Raw genomic sequence first — 18206 nt, forward strand, 5'->3', positions numbered from 1 at the left:
TATACTGGACCGGTAGTCAGTGACGGGTATGATTCAATTGCAGTGGTATCAACCTAAGACAGGAGGCTGATGCCTAGAGGTCAATTTTCCGATGACGGGTAAGAATCATATGTTGAATTGGACATACCTAACAGGCACGGTCCCTAGCCACATTGCCTGTTGCTTAATTAAACAGAAGGGGGCAGATGGTAAGAGCCACAGCCAAGTAAATATGATGCATGGCACTTTTGGTTGTAAGGTGACGCCAGCTAGCCATTGAGATGATATGATTATGTTAAGATTTGCATTCATATGGATATTGGACTCCTGCTGTTCACCTCGGCCTGCTACGGGACTCCTGGAGCGTTCCCATTGGTTGGGGAAGTACAGTAGGAGGGAATTCCAGGGGAGGAACGTGTGTTCCCCGGTTCCGGTGGGTGGACCGGTTTCTTCCCGGACGTGTACAGGGTATTGGCGGCATTTTCAAAAATAAAGTTTTGTTCCTGCTTGAGTGGCTCGTGATTCTGTGCCCAGCCAGACTGCGGCATAGAGCACTTTTACTATCAATGAAATTTCACTTCTGAAATACAATGAGAACTCTATGGCCACATATTCCAACTTTACAACAAACTTTGTAGACCCTGTCAGGAGTTGATTCCAATGGCCTTTCCTTCATGATAAAGTTTCAAATTGACTCCCTTTGTTTTCATGTGTTTATTCTCAGGGTTAGTATATCTGTTGTTTTTCTACAAGTTACTTGATTGCTCATTAAATCAATTCAAAGAAACCCTATGACCTTGCTGCTTTATTACTGATTTACATTCCACTGATGATTATTACTACTTAACAGGTGAGAGACAGGTTCCAAGGAACCCTCCCCGCAAACATAACATACTTCCTCCAGTCACACCGACCTGTCTATACTTACCAACCGTCGTCCATTCAAATTATTAATACATACAAATGAGGAGATAGCTCTCATTATCCAATCTTTTCACCTCTGAACATTGCTTCCTTGCCTATTACATGAGTTCTTCAAGGGACATTCTTAGATCCGAAACATAACAGACTCAGAATTAAATACAATCGTATAAGAAATAGTCCTGAGGAAATGTAAGGGCTTTAATAACAAAGCAGCAAATCAGAAACCACAAACAGAATAATAGATGTATGTGATTCTTCTGACCATTGATCATTTACCTCTTTGCCCCCAATCCATTTCCTCATTTCTGTTCTGTTTTATATCACAATCAAAGGGACTCAATATATGGTATTTTCCAACCCTTTCAAATGAACTCTGGCAGGATTCTCCCAAGGAAGGCACTGATAAGAAACTGGAAAGTATGTGGAAATAAGCCATAATATTTTTCTTTCTTTCTCTGATATATCTTGAATCCTCCACTTAAGAATCTCCTCAGGCATTCAGTGTAACTTCACCTAGAGCCAGAATCCTGAGTTCTGTTAACAAAACTTTTATTTGTAAGAGATTATAACCAGAACTAATCTCCAGGAAGCTTTGTTTTACTCTACTTTTTTGACCTATTGTAACTGTTTTCTGAATTACATTTTCTCTCACTAACTGACAAGAGCTCTGTTCTTCTAAATAGACCTTAATTAAGAACTTATATAAAACATTAAAACTTCTATATGATAAAAATTAACAAATAGCAATAATTTGTGAACAGAAAAACTGAAATGGTAGATATCACCAGTCTTTTTTCTTTCTCTTTTTTCTTGTTCATAAAACTACCTTCACTACAACTGTTTTTATGCCACTATCAGACTGACATGTCTAGACAGACTCAGGCTGGTTTGATTCAGCACCTGGTCCTTGGGTTTGAAAGTCAGTTTGAATCAATGGGCTGGATAAGGTGTTTTTTATTTGTTAAAAGAGGGTCTTGACTATTTCTCCTAAACATCTTGGATTTGACATAGCCACTGTAGTCATCCCATTTTACCTTCTCTGGAAGTGCTTTGATCCAGGTGCAGTCAGAGCTTCAGCAGGAACTTCATGTGTACAGTATGGAGATTGCATTATGGTATAATGAGCCCAGGACCTTCCAGAAACATGTCCATTAGGGCAAGCGAGTCTCAGAATGAGGATGAAGCATAGGGAAAAAAAAAACTAAACAATGCTGCTCTAAGTAGAGAGAGATGTGCAGAAGATTTGGAAATTATTAGTAATAGGGACACATTTTATATCAGAGATAGTGTATTTTGTGCACAGATTTGTAAGGAGAATTGCAAAAGAAGAGCGGTTTTTAAAAGCAAATCAGCAAGATGATCATCAAACATACTTTAGTGAAGGGTATTTACTTTAATCTCAACTCACAGTACATATTTAATTAATTCAAATGATTTATTTGTTTTTAAGATTTATGATCTCCGAGGAATAAGTTGATGTCATCACACGTTGATCCCCTTAGGATATAATGGAAAACTTTAGGAAGTACAAGGGACATAAACTCATATTAAGTTCCTCATATGCTTTTGAGAACAAGGTATATATGTATTCTAAATCCTGACACTTTGACCATAAAGACGAGAGTGCACTTGCAAAAAGCTATTCTCAGAGAAATCTAGGTAAGAAAACTAGACTAACATATTGTAACTTATAATTTTTGTGACTATAAATATTTACCTTCTAGTTTTCATTATTTCTAAATTTTAATGCCATTATTATCATTTTAATTATTTTAAAAAATTTAATAGTATGGCAAACTAAAATGAAGTATAATATTGTAGTTCATCATACTCTCATATTATAAGATCCAATTATAAAATGCAGGCAAATATAACAAAAATATATTTAGAAAATTGTGTCTAGTATCTAATCTAACTGGCTAATTATGTAGCTCTAATTCAGAACTTTAGAACCAAGAAATTTCTATTGCCTTCCTTTGGATGTTTTGATTATGGAAGTACAAACACATTTTGAGAGTAGAACTTATATTACAAGATTTTTTGGTCAGTATGTCCCAATAGAACCCTAACTCATAAGAGGAAATAGCCTTTTAAAGCAAAACAAATGTTGAATTCAACAAGTTCACTAGGATTTGAACAAGTTTCTCTTTTTCTAAATTTTTAAAATTGAAATATAAAGGGAAGTCTTAAACTTTTTTATATAAGATTCATTTAGAGAATCATAAATTTTCTTAGGAAACTGCAAAACATTAAAATGAGTCAATTTAGGTGAAATAAAAATATCTAACATACTTAAGATGATCATGTTAAACATATTCCCTGTACATTCTTCTTCAAAAATATCAATAAGCAGGCACCAAGAGGTCACTAAGTATCATTCGTAGACAAACATTTACTCACAGGGAGAGTTAGGATTGGAATTATTTCTGCTTTCTTCCCAGAGTTTCTTACAGCTCCATTCACAGAAACATATTAAAAAATAACTTCAAAATGCTTATATATGGTTACAAAAATTTTCAGATATTGTGAAAAAAATAAGACAATTTAAATTATACATGAGAAATTGTAGATTGTGTTGTTTATAGAAGACACGCTCCTAAATTCAGAAAATGAGAGCAAGGTGTTCTGGAACATTTACATAAAACTTTATATAAACTATGCCATAAAAATGAAAAGGATTTAAGTATTTGGAAAAAATATCAATGGAAGTCATGGAATGGACAGAAATGGTGTTTGTGAAAATTGCTGTGACATTAGGAAATGTTTGAGAGGTGATAACATGTGCAGCATTATTTATTTAATGTTTCAAAGTAATTCACTTTAAATATGACTAGTCTACTCCATTAGTGATCTTTGTAAAATCTCAAAAAAAATCAAATACCTATAATGCTTTTTATAAAAAAAAAATTAATCCACCTAAAGAAGTTATAAAAATTGTATCTCAGTAAGGAACAAATACATATTCATAGAAAATTAATTTTAAATTTATCCTAGGGATCTTAAACAAATACAGACACTATAATTACTTGGGAACAATGATCCAAATATGAGTATGCTAAATTTTTATGTTATACTTGCATAAATGTATGCATATAAATATTTTTCACTTTCAGTATTCATCTTGAAATTATCAAGATGTCTTTGTGAAGGTAACAATCACACTATGAAGTCACAGATGCTGACAATTTTGCCAAGTGAAGGACTCCCTGGAAGCAGATGTAACAGTAAACTAGAGAGTATATGGGATGCTAGAAGAAGGCACTTCTCTGTTATAAAAGAAATAAAATATTACCCAGCAATAAAAGAGAATAAAATCATAGCATTTGCAGGTAAATGGATGGAGATAGAGAAGATAATGCTAATGTCCCAATAGACCCCTAACTCATAAGAGAAAACAGCCTTTCAAAGCAAAACAAACTTTGAATTCAACAAGTTCACTAGGATTTGAACAACTTTGGGATTTGAACAATCCCAAAAAACCAAGTACCAAATGTATTCTTTGATATAAGGAGGCTGATTCATAGTGAGATAGAGAGCAGGAGCATGGGAGGAATAGATGGACTCTAGATAGGGCACAGGGGTTGGAGGGGAAGAGACGGGGCATGGGATAATTATTGATGGTGGAATGTGATGATCATTACTATCTAAAGTACAGGTATGAAGACACAAATTGGTGTGAATATACTATGTATACAACCAGAGATATGAAAAATTGTGCTCTATATATGTAGTAAGAATTCTAATGCATTCTGCTGTCATATATAAATATAAATAAATAAGTAGAAAGATAAATAAATTTAAAAAAGAAAAAACTGAAAATCACATGCTCTTAATAAGTACATTGTATGCACATAATTTCTCTCTCAACAGAAAAGCAAGAGATGACTAAGAACAATCACTCCTTAATGATAGAATTCATTCTCATAGGGTTTACAGATCAACCAGACTTTAAGACACTTCTGTTTATGGTGTTCTTTGCCATCTATCTAGTCACCATGGTGGGGAATCTAGGGTTGGTGACCTTGATTTACATGGAGCGCCGTCTTCACACACCAATGTACATCTTCCTGGGCAACCTGGCTCTCATGGATTCCTGCTGTTCCTCTGCCATCACTCCCAAGATGCTAGAGAACTTCTTTTCTGAGTACAGTAGGATTTCCCTCTATGAATGCATGGCACAATTCTATTTTCTCTGTCTTGCTGAGACTACAGACTGCTTTCTTCTGGCAGCAATGGCCTATGACCGCTATGTGGCCATATGCAGCCCTCTGCAGTACCACTCTCTGATGTCAAAGAAACTCTGCATTCAGATGACCACAGGAGCCTACATAGCTGGAAACCTGCATCCCATGGTTCATGTAGGTCTTCTATTTAGGTTAGTTTTCTGTGGGTCTCATCGAATCAATCACTTTTTTTGTGATGTCCTTCCATTATACAGACTCTCCTGTGTTGACCCTTATATTAATGAATTGATGATACTTATCTTGTCAGGTTCTATTCAGGTCTTTACTATCACTGTAGTATTAATCTCTTATTTCTATATTCTCTTCACTATATTCACAATGAAATCCAAAGAAGGAAGAGGAAAAGCTCTATCTACTTGTGCATCCCACTTTCTCTCTGTGTCAATATTCTATGGTTCTCTGCTCTTCATGTATATTCGGCCAAATTCATTTAAAGAAGGCAATAATGATACGCCTGTTGCTATTTTTTATACTCTAGTCATTCCCTTATTAAACCCTTTCATTTATAGTCTAAGAAATAGGGAAGTAATGAATGTTATTAAAAAAATTGTGATGAAGAGATAACTGTACAAATATTGTTCGTCTCCCCTAGAAAATTGATTTTAACTTGATAATAACTTTTTCTTAACTTACAGATACTGAGAAAGTAGAAAATGCCTATTTCCAGAATAAAATATTAAATTCTGACAATATGATGATACTGCTGTCGAATTAATTTAGAAAGTAGAGATTGTGTTAAAGTATATTTACAAAATGTTATTTACCACATTTCATCAGGTATGAACTAAATAATATTTTCTGATTGCCAATGTGAAATCAGTCCCAATTGTTAGCAAATCCAAAGAATGCTAGGAATAATAGTTACTATATATAAAGGAAGACATATTTAATATTTTTTGCAAATTTATTGAGTTTCCAATTATAATCTATATCCTCAGGCACATTCCAAGATTTCAGATACTAATATTTGTTTAATCAACACCATCTATGAGAGGCATAGCATACTTGAATTTGATTTCCAAATTGACTTTAGGAGTTTCAGTAAATTCAGTAAATTAGGTTTGAATGTGGGTTCAGAGATAATGTCCTCCAGTTAAGAATGTTTTCATGTTAGTGTCACTTGTTTTTACTCTCAAATTCTCTGAAATCTAAAGTACTATATATTAGTGAGTTATCAGTCTGTATTTTACAACAATGCTATTCATAATGAAAATCATATGGATTTTATTTTTTCCAGATTTTGTTGTATACGTCCATCCTGGGACTAATTATTTAGTATATCAATAAAATCATTTTTTTTCTTCCAGACCTTATTATTTATTTCCTTATGTGTCAACCATGTCATGTCTGATTTTGTATTACCAGTACTCAAACTGTGCCTGAATTATTTGGTTATTTAGTAAATATTTCTTTCAAAATGGTTTTTGTGTTTCTATGTTAGTATAAAATGGATTTAATGTTTTTATTTTTGAATGATGAATATGTTTTCAGTTTTTCTGTTTTAATTTCTAATCTGATAAACACCCACAGATATATTATCTATGTAAGCAAAGGCTCTTAGGGTTTGAAATGTATTTTAAGAGTCTAAAAGAATCCAAAAAGTTTGAGAAGCTCTGAATTGGATGGATATTGTACACATTGTATTTTAATGGTAATTTTCAGTTGTCAGAGTTATATCCATTGATGTTCTTTCCCTTTTCTAACAACATTATGATTCATGTTGTGTATTTCAGCACCACCCACCATTATCCTAGCAACACTGAGTCCCAGACATCTCTTGAAGAAACACTATGTCATTTACTTGGGGCCACTGAGTCAAAAGAAAAGTTTCTGGGAAATGAAAAGACATTCACACACACACACACACACACACACACACACATGCATCACAATATTCATCTTGCTCTCTCTACACAAATGGATGTGAAATCTGTCACCACCTACTGTTCAGCATCAAAAACAAAATTAACCTATTGTCATACTCAACACTCAAACAAGGGCTGAACTGAGACAATTCTAAGAAAATAAACCAAAATATGTGGAGTAAATAATCCCTTCCAGTCATATAATCCAGTAAATGTTACTATTTAAGATTTGTCTGAAAAAGTGTTCTGTTTGCAACAGATTAAATGCTAGCTATAACATTCCTGTCTCTTACAAGTGTTCTTTAATGCTCCAAATGAATCCTCAAACATTCAGAGTTTACAAATACTTTTTCAATGGTATCCACTTCACTACTGAGAACAAATATTAAGCCTTTTACTCTGATTATTATATTCTAATATTAAGAGCTCCACAATAAAACATTGATGGCCAGGAAGATATATACTTTGTACATAGAGATAAAGTGGAAATACATGCATTATTTCACATTTTTCATCATGTGCAATTGTGAAGCTCAGAAATCAATTCCAGGATATCTGGCTCCAGAATCCATGATCTTAACCTTTAAAACATGTTATAAATTACATAAACTGAAGGAAGCACTGTAGGAAAATATTTTAGAATGTAAGTAATGAAATGAGCAGAAATTTAAAAGAGATGTGGATCAATCACAGTTCCAAATTTATTTTGAAAACTCTCAAAATAACAGAAAATTTAGCAGTATAATATAACTAATACTCATATGTATTTTTAGCTAATTAAAAATAAATTAAGCAATTTACATTAGTCTATTCAAAAATGTGCATGTATGGGCTGGGGTTGTGGCTCAGTGGTAGAGCGCTTGCCTCATGTGTGTGAGGCACTGGGTTCAATCCTCAGCACCACATAAAAATAAATAAAATAAAGGTATTGTGTCCATCTACAACTAAAACAATTTTTTTAAATCTGCATGTATATACATATAATATATACATGCTTGCATATATTATATATCTATCTACTATCAATATATACATATTACATACATTTCATGTACTTATACATATTTATACTCACAATATTCTATTTGAATTAAATTTAGACCTGAGGGTGCCTCTGCACTTATGTTCCTAGGGAATGAAATGCAATCTAATTTAGTATTGCAACCAAACAAAAGCTTAAATAAGGAATAAGCTCTTATAACCAATAGCTCAGTGTTAGTCAATCATAGCCAATCACAGCAGCTAAGCTTATGTCAATCAAAGCTCATAAATATTTGAACACATTGCAGTTCTTTGAATTAATTCTAGGTCTGAGGATGCCTAATTCAGAAATTGTGAACTAGAGCGGGTTAAGGTCTTAAACTGAGTGCGTGTGATGTGTGAAAATTTTTAGACTAAAATATATATTTATACAAATAATTCATAACACATGTAAATAATATGTACGTTGTAAACATATATGCCTTTCCTTGAACAATAGGTGCCTTGTAAAATATCCAAACTCGGTATTTTCTGATGTTTCCTCTTAATTAGATTTAAGTTAAATAATTTTCAGCAATGATAAGGATCCTAGAATATTCTAATTGCATTTTTATTTGTTCTACTTAGGTATACATGACAGTAGAATGCATTTTGAGATAATGAACATTTTTTCACATACTTGTTGATTGACTGTATTTATTCTTCTGTGAAGTCTCTGCTCAGTTCTTTAGCCCATTTATTGAATGGGTTACTTATTTTGGGGATGTTGAGTTTTTTTAGTTATTTATATATCCTTGAGATTGGTGCTCTATTTGAGATGTGTATGGTAAATGTTTTCTCCCATTCTCTAGGCTCTCTCATCCGTTGATTATTTCCTTTGCTGAGAAGAATCTTTTTAATTTGAATCCCTCCCATTTTATTCTTAATTTTACTTTTGCTCTTTAGGAATCTTGTTAAGGAAGTCAGGTTGTAAGCCGATATGATGAAGATTTGGGTCTACTTTTTCTTCTTTTAGGCACAGAGTCTCTGTTCTAGTGCCTAAGTCTTTGATCTGCTTTGAGTTTAGTTTTGTGCACGGTGAGAAATAGTGTTTAATTTAATTTTGTTATACATGGATTTTCAGTTTTCCCAGCACCCTTTGTTGAATAGGCTGTCTTTTCTCCAATGTACGTTTTCAGAGCCTCTGTCTAGTATGAGATAATCATTATTGATGTAGGTTTTTCTCTGTGTCTTCTATTTTGTACTATTGGTCTACATTTCTATTTTTGGTGACAATACCATCCCATTTTTGTTACTATTGCTCTGTAGCATAGATTAAGGTCTGGTATCATGATACCTCCTGCTTCTCTCTTCTTACTAAGGATTGCTTTGGCTATTCTGGGTCTCTTATTTTTCCAAATGAATTTCATGATTGCTTCTTCTAGTTTTATGAAGAATGTCATTGGGATTTTAATATGACTTACATTAAATCTGTGTAACACTTTTGGTAGTATGGCCATTTTGACCATATTAATTCTGCCTATCTAAGAACATCGGAGATTTCCATCTTCTAAGGTCTTCTTTAATTTCTTTCTAATGTAGTTTCATTATGAAGATCTTTCACCACTTTTGCCAGAGTGATTCTCAAGTCTGTCTTTCTTCTTTCTTCCTTTCTTCCTTCCTTCCTTCCTTCCTTCCTTCCTTTCTTTCTTTCTTTCTTTCTTTCTTTCTTTCTTTCTTTCTTTCTTTCTTTCTTTCTTTCTTTCTTTCGAGGCTATTGTGAATGGGGTAGAGTGGTACACCACCTGTGATGCTACTTGAGTTGTCGTTGACTCGGTACTGAGCCATGGGGGCTTAGATCTTCCCTTGGGAACAATCCCAGCATTCCCATGTGTAGAATGCCCAAGATATGAGATCTCTGCCTTTGTTCTTCTGATGGAACAGCTAGCTCCAGACTTGAGCATTACCCATTAAGCTTGGACAGCCCACCTCCTACCTTATTTGGCAAAAAAAAAAAAAAAAGAAACATTCCATCAAAAATTTTTTGAAGCCCCCTTTCTATAAATAAATGTAACATGGGTTCATACACTCACTCTCTCTCCTTCCAGTGTGGAAGCAGGACCCTTAAGGGTGCAGAGCCATCCTGCCATGGATTTAAAACTCATTTCTGTGTCACATGATTTTTTTGTTGTATTTCAGAGATTTACCTCAAAGCCATTATCTTTAAATAGTTTTAAGTGTATCTTAGAAACATTTTACCTTTATAAAAATGTGTGTGTGTTCTGATATGTCACACACTCACTTCTCCATGTCACCGATATCTTACATTATTATGGTAACTTCAGAAAAATTAATGGGCCGATTCTGATGCACTGCTGTGTATCAAAGTCCATACTTTACTCTGATTTCCATAGTTTATAGCTAATCTTATTCTCTTCCATCATCTTATTTATGTAACCACTTTGTATTTAGTCATCTTGTTTCTTCAGGCTCCTCTTGGCTATGAGGTTCTTAGATGTTCCTTGGTTTGGGTGATCTCACAAAATTTTGAGATCTTGGTAGGTATTGTGTATAAAGTTCTTCTGTTGTTGATGGGACATTGCAAGAGCAGACATGCTTGTCTTGCTCCTGACCTTAGAAAAAATGCTTTCAGTCTTTGACCATTGACATAACTGTGGATTTACCCTATATAGTAAAACATACATGCTTTTGATTCTGGGATATATGCCTTTTTCCTAATTAGTATATTGATTTTTTTCATAAAGAGTTGTTAAATTTTGTGAAATACTTTGTATCTTTTAACACAGTCATTTGATTTTTGTTCTGTAGACTATACATATGATGTGTTTTACTTATTGTGTTTCAAATGGAGCTTTGTAGCAATTTTTGTCTTTCTGGAATAAATCTCAGTAGTTGTGTACAGTCTTTCATAATTGTAGTACTTGGTCAATAGAAAATTTTGAGAATTTTGAATTTATAATCATGACACATACTGTTCTGGAGTTTCTTTTTTTCCTTATGATATCAAGGTAATATAAAAAAATCTTATTAAATAACCAGTGTTACTTTACCTACATTTAAAAAATAGTTTATAAAAATTAATGTTTACACTAAAAATCTTTGGTAGAATCCACTGGGGCAGCACTACTGAGCTGGACATTTTTGTTGGGTAGATTGTCAAATTAGAAAGTCTGTCTCTTACCTTTTATGGTAAGAGATTTTCTATTTCATCCTGAGTCATGTTTTGTAATTATGGTTTTCTGTGAATTTATCCATTTCAAAGCTTGTCTAATAGTCAGAATACCTTCGTTTATATTTTTTTAATCATCTCTTCTTTCTGAAACATTAATAGCAATATCCCCTGTTGGATTTAATAATTTGTATCCTTTTTATACTAGTCTAGCTAAATGTTTATCTACTTCCTTTATCTTTTAATTTTTTTTTTTGAGAATTCCAATATTTATTTTTCAGTTTTCAGCAGACACAACATCTTTGTTTGTATGTGGTGCTGAGGATCGAACCCAGCCACATGCATGCCAGGCGAGCGCGCTACCGCTTGAGCCACATCCCCTGCACCTCCTTTATCTTTTAAAGAAGTCAACTTCTGATATTTTTAATTTTCCCTTTTCCTTTTTCATTCTCTGTTGCATTGACTTCTGTTTCAGATTTCAGATTCAGATAATATCTTCTCCTTCTTGCTTTACCTTTAGTTTGCTCTTTTTTTTAAGGAGAGAGAGAGAGAGAGAGAGAAAGAATATCTTTTTTGTAGATGGACACAACACAATGCCTTTATTTTTATGTAGTGCTGAGAATCAAACCCAAGTCCCGCCCGTGCTAGATGAGCGCTCTACCGCTGAGCCACAATCCCAGTCCCTAGTTTGCTCTTATTTTTCTTAAAGTGAAAAGTTAGGCTATCTGTTACAGCTCTCTTTCTTTCTTTTTAATAGACACGGTTATAGTAATTAATTCCCTAAGAAGAACTGCTTTGTCTACAACTCATAGGTGAATGTTTTCAACTTTCCTTTATGATTAGGTCTTTTAACCGTAGTTTAGGATGTACTCTTGGATTTCCATGTATTATTTAGTATCATAATATCTCAACTTCATTCTGTTATAATCAGACAAGCCTTGTTGGTATTATTTCTATCATTTTATTTGTATTGAGTTTTGCTTTTACTAACATACAGTGTACACTGGAGAATATAAACTCTGTTGTTGGCTGGAGTGTCCTACACATGTCTGTTTGGTCTATTTTGTTATTAGTGTAGTTCAAATCTTTTTATTTCCCTGATGATCTTCTATCCATTAACAAAAGCAGAGTGGTAAAGTTTCTTTCTGCTGTCTTTGCTTTCAGCTTGTCATATATTTTGTTATTAGATGCATATTCATTACAATAATTGTATCATCCTGAAGGACTGAACTTCCATCATTTTGAAATGTTCTTTTCATCTCTATTGATTGTCTTTCTTTCAAAGTCAAATTGGTCTGTTACTAGTATAACATCCACCTTATTTTTGATTGCTGTTTGCATGATATACTGTTTTCTATCATTTTTCTCTCCATCTCTTTGTAACTTTTTGTTCTAAACAATGTCTTTTATATCAAGGATATAGCTGGATCATTTTTTGTCCAGTCTTTTGCCTTTTAATATGATTATTCTGTATATTCACAGTTAATGTTATTAATTTAGAGCTTCCATTTTATTTTTTTGTGTTTTTTATGCCTCATATATTTTTATTCCTCTGTTTTTTCTTCACTGCTTTCATTCGGCGGGGGGAGTATCTTCTAATGTTGCAGAAATAATTTTCTCTATCTAATTTGTGTGTCTGTGTGTATGCTTAACATATACTTCTTGACAGTATCAGCTTCAGATATATGCTAGGTTTATATAGTGGTATACAGAAGTATTACTCATATATAGCTCTAATTACTGTCCCACTTGTGTTTTTGTATTGTTACTAATACCAAATTCACACATTACAAACATAAATATTTTTATAATTTTTACTGTAGAACATGTCCTTATTTCCTTAATCCAGTATGTTCCTCCTCTCCACCTCCTTTATGATATTATAGGCAAATATAGTACACAAAGATTTTATTTATAAATTATTATAATATATAATAGTATATTATTTACATATTATTATTTACATATATTATATTATATTATTTACATATTTCCTTGTATAAGTTTAAATCAGGTATGAGAGGAAAGAAGAAAATATCTATAAGTAGTGTTATATAATTGCATAATTACTATTGCTAGTGTTTTGAGTGTGTGTGTGTATGTGTGTGTGTGTGTGTGTGTATGAAAAACCTTGAGAATACTTACTTTCAGTATTTCCTTTAAGATGTATGTGCTGGGCACAAATTGTCTCAGCTTTTCCTTAGGTGAAGAGATGTTGAATATGGTTTGCCCCTCTGAAATTCCTGTTGGAATATAATCCCCATTCTATGGTTATAAAATGGGCAGAAACTTTATCAGACTATAGCGTTTGGTCCCTGATGAACATAAATGCAAAAATATTTAATACAGTATTAGCAAACAACTTCCAAAAACACATGAAGACTATAGTACATGATGATCAATTGGATTTTATTCTGAGGACATCAGGTTGGTTCAACATACACCAATAAATAAATATAATTCACCACATAAATAGAATTAAAGACAAGAATCACATGACCATCTCAACAGATGCAAGAAAGGCATTGACAATATCCAACACCAATTCATGTTAAATGCCAGAGAACCTAAGATAAAAGGAACTTAGCTCAACTTTGCAAAGGAACTTATCTACAATAAACACAAAGCCAACATTATAATCAACAAAGAAAATCTGAGAGCATTTACTTTAAAATCAGAATAAGACTAGCATGTCCACTCTCACCATTACTGTTTCATACAGTTCTTGAATCTCTTGCCAGAGCAATAAGGCAAGAAACGGAAATTAAAATTATACAAATAGGAAAAGAAGAAGTCAAATTATCTGTTTGCTGATGACATGATTTTTTATCAAAGAAGACAGAAAATACCCCACAAAAAATTCTAGACATGATTTTAAAATTCACCAAAGTAGAAGGATTCAAGATAAACAAGCAACAATCAATAGCTTTCCTCTTCTCTACTTATGAATCCATTGAGAAAGAAATCGGGAAAACTATACCAATCACAAAAACCTCAAAAAATTCTTAGGATTAAAGTCAAGGTGAAAGAGATTTACAATGAAAACTAGAGAACGTTGAAAAAAAGAAATCAAAGATGGAATGATCACCTATGTTCTTGAATGGACAAAATATTGTCAAAATGACCAAAATACCAAAAGTGCTATATATATTCAATGCCACTCCCATCAAAATGTCTATGATATTCTCAAAAACTAGGAAAAAAATATTCCTAGAAAAATAGGGCTAATATCTACAAATTGTGATGCAAATGCTGGTACAAACCTGCCCTGAAGCCAAGTTCTGCTGGATTTTGTAATTAAACAAAAGTTACTTGAATACAATAAATTTTTATTTTAGAGCTTCTCAAGTATACAAAGATCTTCATATGTGTGTGATTGTATTTCTATAAGCATAACAGTTGAAAATAGGTAGATATGTAGACTTTAAATTGTATTTAAAAAAAACTAGATAAACAGTCCTAAGGTTCATTTGAAAGAATAAAAGACCAAAACTAGACAAATCCATACTAAGCAAGAAGAGTAATGCTGGAGGCACCATAATGCCTGATCTCAAATTATACTACAGAGCTATAGTAACAAAAACAGCATGGTATTGATGTTAAAACAGACATGAAGATCAATGGAATAGAATTAGAAGACACAGAGACAAATTCACAGAGATACAGGCATCTGATACTTGGCAAAGGTGCCAAAAACATGTGTTGCAGAAAAAAATAGCCTTTTTAACCAACAATGCTAGGAAAATTGAAAATCCATATGGCGAAAACTCCAAACAGATCCCTGTCTTCCACCCAAAACAAATTTCAATTCAAGTTGGATTGAAAACTTAGGAATTAGACCAGACAGTTTTCAACTACAAAAAAAAATCCCTTTTTGCCTTTTCAACCGCTGGAAGAAACATAAGTTTACACTCCATTATGTAGGCTCAGGTACAGCCCCTTAGATACAGATGTTTCTTTGATATACTGACTTCATTTGCTTTGGACATATATTCAGTAGTGGGATTGCTCTATTATTTGACAGTGCTATCTTTCATTTTTTTAGGAGAATCCATAAATAATGGATTTATATAATAGTGCTACTAATTTACTTTCCTATCAATAGTACCTTAGAATTCCCTTTCCCTGCATCCTCACCAGTACTTATTATGATTAGTTTTTTTCATAATAACCATTCTTATACAGGTAAGGTTATATTACATTGTGGTTTTGGTTTTCATTGCATAAATGGTTAGCCATCTTGAAAAATTTTCACATACCTGTTGGTCATGTATATATCTTATTTGGAAAATATCTACTTAGGAATATTTAGGACCATATTTAATTGCATTATTTTTATTGCTGTTGAATTATTGCTTTATGTGTTCTGTATACCAACCCCTTGTCAAATATACATATTGCAAATATTTTCTCCTGTTTTGTAGATTTTTCCTTCACTCTATTGATCACTTCCTTTGTTGTGCTGAAGCTTTCCGGTTGATGCAATCTTTTTTGCCTATTTTTGCTTTTGATTCCTCGTTATTGGGTTCTTCTACAAAAATTCCTTGCCTAGTCCAATTTTTCAAAGCATTCCCTGTGTATTTCTTCTAGTAGTTTCATAGGTTCATAAGATATTTATGTCTTTAATCGATATTTATTTGATTCTTGCAAACACTGAGAGTTTGGTCATGATGTTTTATCTTCTGCATGATTTTTTTCTTCTCCATTTTATCAGCTTATTTATTTAAATGAATGTCTTATCCTAATATGTATTCTTAGCATCCTTTTATAAATCTCTCAGCTACAGATGTATTGGTTTACTTCTAGGCTTACTGTTCTGCTCCATTGTTCCATATGTCTCTTTTTATGCTATTTGATAATTATGCTATTTGATAACAAATAATTTATAATATATTTTGAAGTCAGGTGTTATAAATTCATTCTGCTTTGTTTCTTTATGTTAAAATATCTTTGGTTATTTAGCATATTGGTTTCTGTTTATTGTTGTTGTTTGTTTGTTTGTTTGTTTAAGTACCAGGGATTGAACCCAGGGGCATTTAACCATTGAGCCACATCCCTAGCCCTGGGCATTTATTCTATTATATAAATTTTAGGATTATTTTCAAGTTCTGTGAATAAGGTCACTAATAATTTATTGACAATTGATTGAATCTATAGATTGCTTTGGCTAGTATGAATATTTTTGACAATATTAATTCTTCTGATCCATGGACAATTTTTGTCTCTACTTCACTTTCTTTCATCAATACTTTATAATTTTCATTGCAGAGATTCTTGACATCTTTGGGTTCATTTATTTCAAGATATTTTATTTTATTTTATAGCTATTATAAATAAGATGCTTTCTTGATTTATATTTGAGATAATTTGCTGTGGGCATTTAGAAATGCTATTTACTTGAAATTTATGTGTAGATTTTTTACTTGGTAATATGGAGACATTTCTGGGATATAGAGAATTTAGAGCACTTTTCAATAAGGTTTCACTTTTCTGAAAGAAACTAAACATTCTGGAAAGATGTAGATTACACTATTAATCATAGTTATTATTAGGTAACCATCAAAGTTACATATTTCATATGTTTTAATTTTCCTTTTATTCATTTATGCCTTATATGTCTTCTCTTTTTTCAGTTTTTCTGTGAATGTGCATGGAAGTAAATTTTATAATAAAATCGTTTATCTTTGAAAAAAGCAAATACATAAGGAACTGGAAAATATCGCCATTCTTAGTGTGTGTGTGTGTGTGTGTGTGTGTGTGTGTGTGTGTTCATGAAGCTACCTTCACTTACTACTGTTTTTATACCACTGTCTCACTGACATGTCCAGACAGAGTCAGGCTGGCTTGATTCAGCACCTGGTCCTTGAGTGTGAAAGTCAAGTTGAATCAATGCATTGGATAGGGGCTTGCTCATTTATTAAAAGAGGGGCTGGACTGTTTCTCCTAAACATCTTGGATTTGACATGACTTCTTAAGCAATCCCACTTCACCCTCTCTGGAAGTGCTTTGATCCAGGTACACTCCAAGATTTCCTTGTAGGCACAATAAGGTAACTTCTCACCAGCTATTGACCCCAGTGCCCACATTAACATGGGATTGACATGTAGGCGAAGTCCCACTAAATAGGATAGCCACTGTGACACTTCTGAAATTTGACCAAGGTCAAAAAGTCCACCACCTGACATGAAGGAGGACTTGATCACCTGATTGTCAAAGAGTACAAAATACAGTCCCCAGTTCTCCTAACATCAAACAGTAATAAATTTGGAGACTTAGCATTGTCTCCTTTATTGTTCTCTGCTTGGAAACAGCCCATTCTCTCTATTGAGAGTGTTCACTGCTTATGCCTCACTTTGTTTTTACCTTATTTTCACCTATAATAAAGTTCTCTTGCATTGCTTTTTGTGACTGAGTTTAAATTTTCTTTCATAAGAACACATGAACCAAGGTTTGGAGTTTCAGCTCCCCACTTTCCTGTGTCAAGAGAATTGTAAAGTTAGAATAGTTCTGTACAAGTCAGCAAGATGATCATCAGACATACCTCGGTGAAGCGCTTTTACTTTCACCTCATTGTCTCACAAGACATCTTTAATTAATTTCAACTAGTTTATTTGTTTTTAGGACTTATTATCTCCAGGGAATAACATGATTTCAGTGCAGGGTGATCCCTTTAGGATATGATGGAAAACTTTAAGTGGGCAGTGTAAGAGACATGATTATTAGAGATGATCTCTAAATATTCTCTGAAACTTTTATTCTTCTGATCCCAAATGCTTTGGAGAGAAAGCTACATATGTATTCTAAATTCTGACAGCATTACCATAAAGGAAAGAAAGCATTTGAAAAGCTTATTCTCAGAGAAATCTAGGTGAGAGAACCATTTAAACATATTTTTATTCCTAATTTTTATGACCATAAATATTTACCTTTCTGAATCACTTACCATTTTCATTTTTTCTTACATTTTGATAGCATTCTCATCTTTCTGTCTCTTCTCAAAAATCACATAGTATGGCAAATAGGATGAGAAACAATGGTGTAAAT

General features: G+C 32.9%; 1 protein-coding gene across 1 annotated transcript in view; it reads left to right on the top strand.

Moving 5' to 3' along the window:
* LOC308653881 (olfactory receptor 5K3-like) overlaps positions 1-5711 on the top strand; it is a gene marked incomplete at both ends in the record, with an annotated part of 115696 nt that extends 109985 nt beyond the window's left edge. The window contains one exon of the mRNA XM_081302635.1: positions 4872-5711. Coding sequence (XP_081158761.1) covers positions 4872-5711 — 840 coding nt within the window. The remainder of the gene's footprint in view (positions 1-4871) is intronic.
* Positions 5712-18206: the final 12495 nt, after the last annotated feature.

This window comes from Spermophilus citellus, assembly GCF_964194105.1.
Source record: "Spermophilus citellus genome assembly, chromosome: 7".
In the NCBI taxonomy this organism is placed as follows: domain Eukaryota; kingdom Metazoa; phylum Chordata; class Mammalia; order Rodentia; family Sciuridae; genus Spermophilus; species Spermophilus citellus.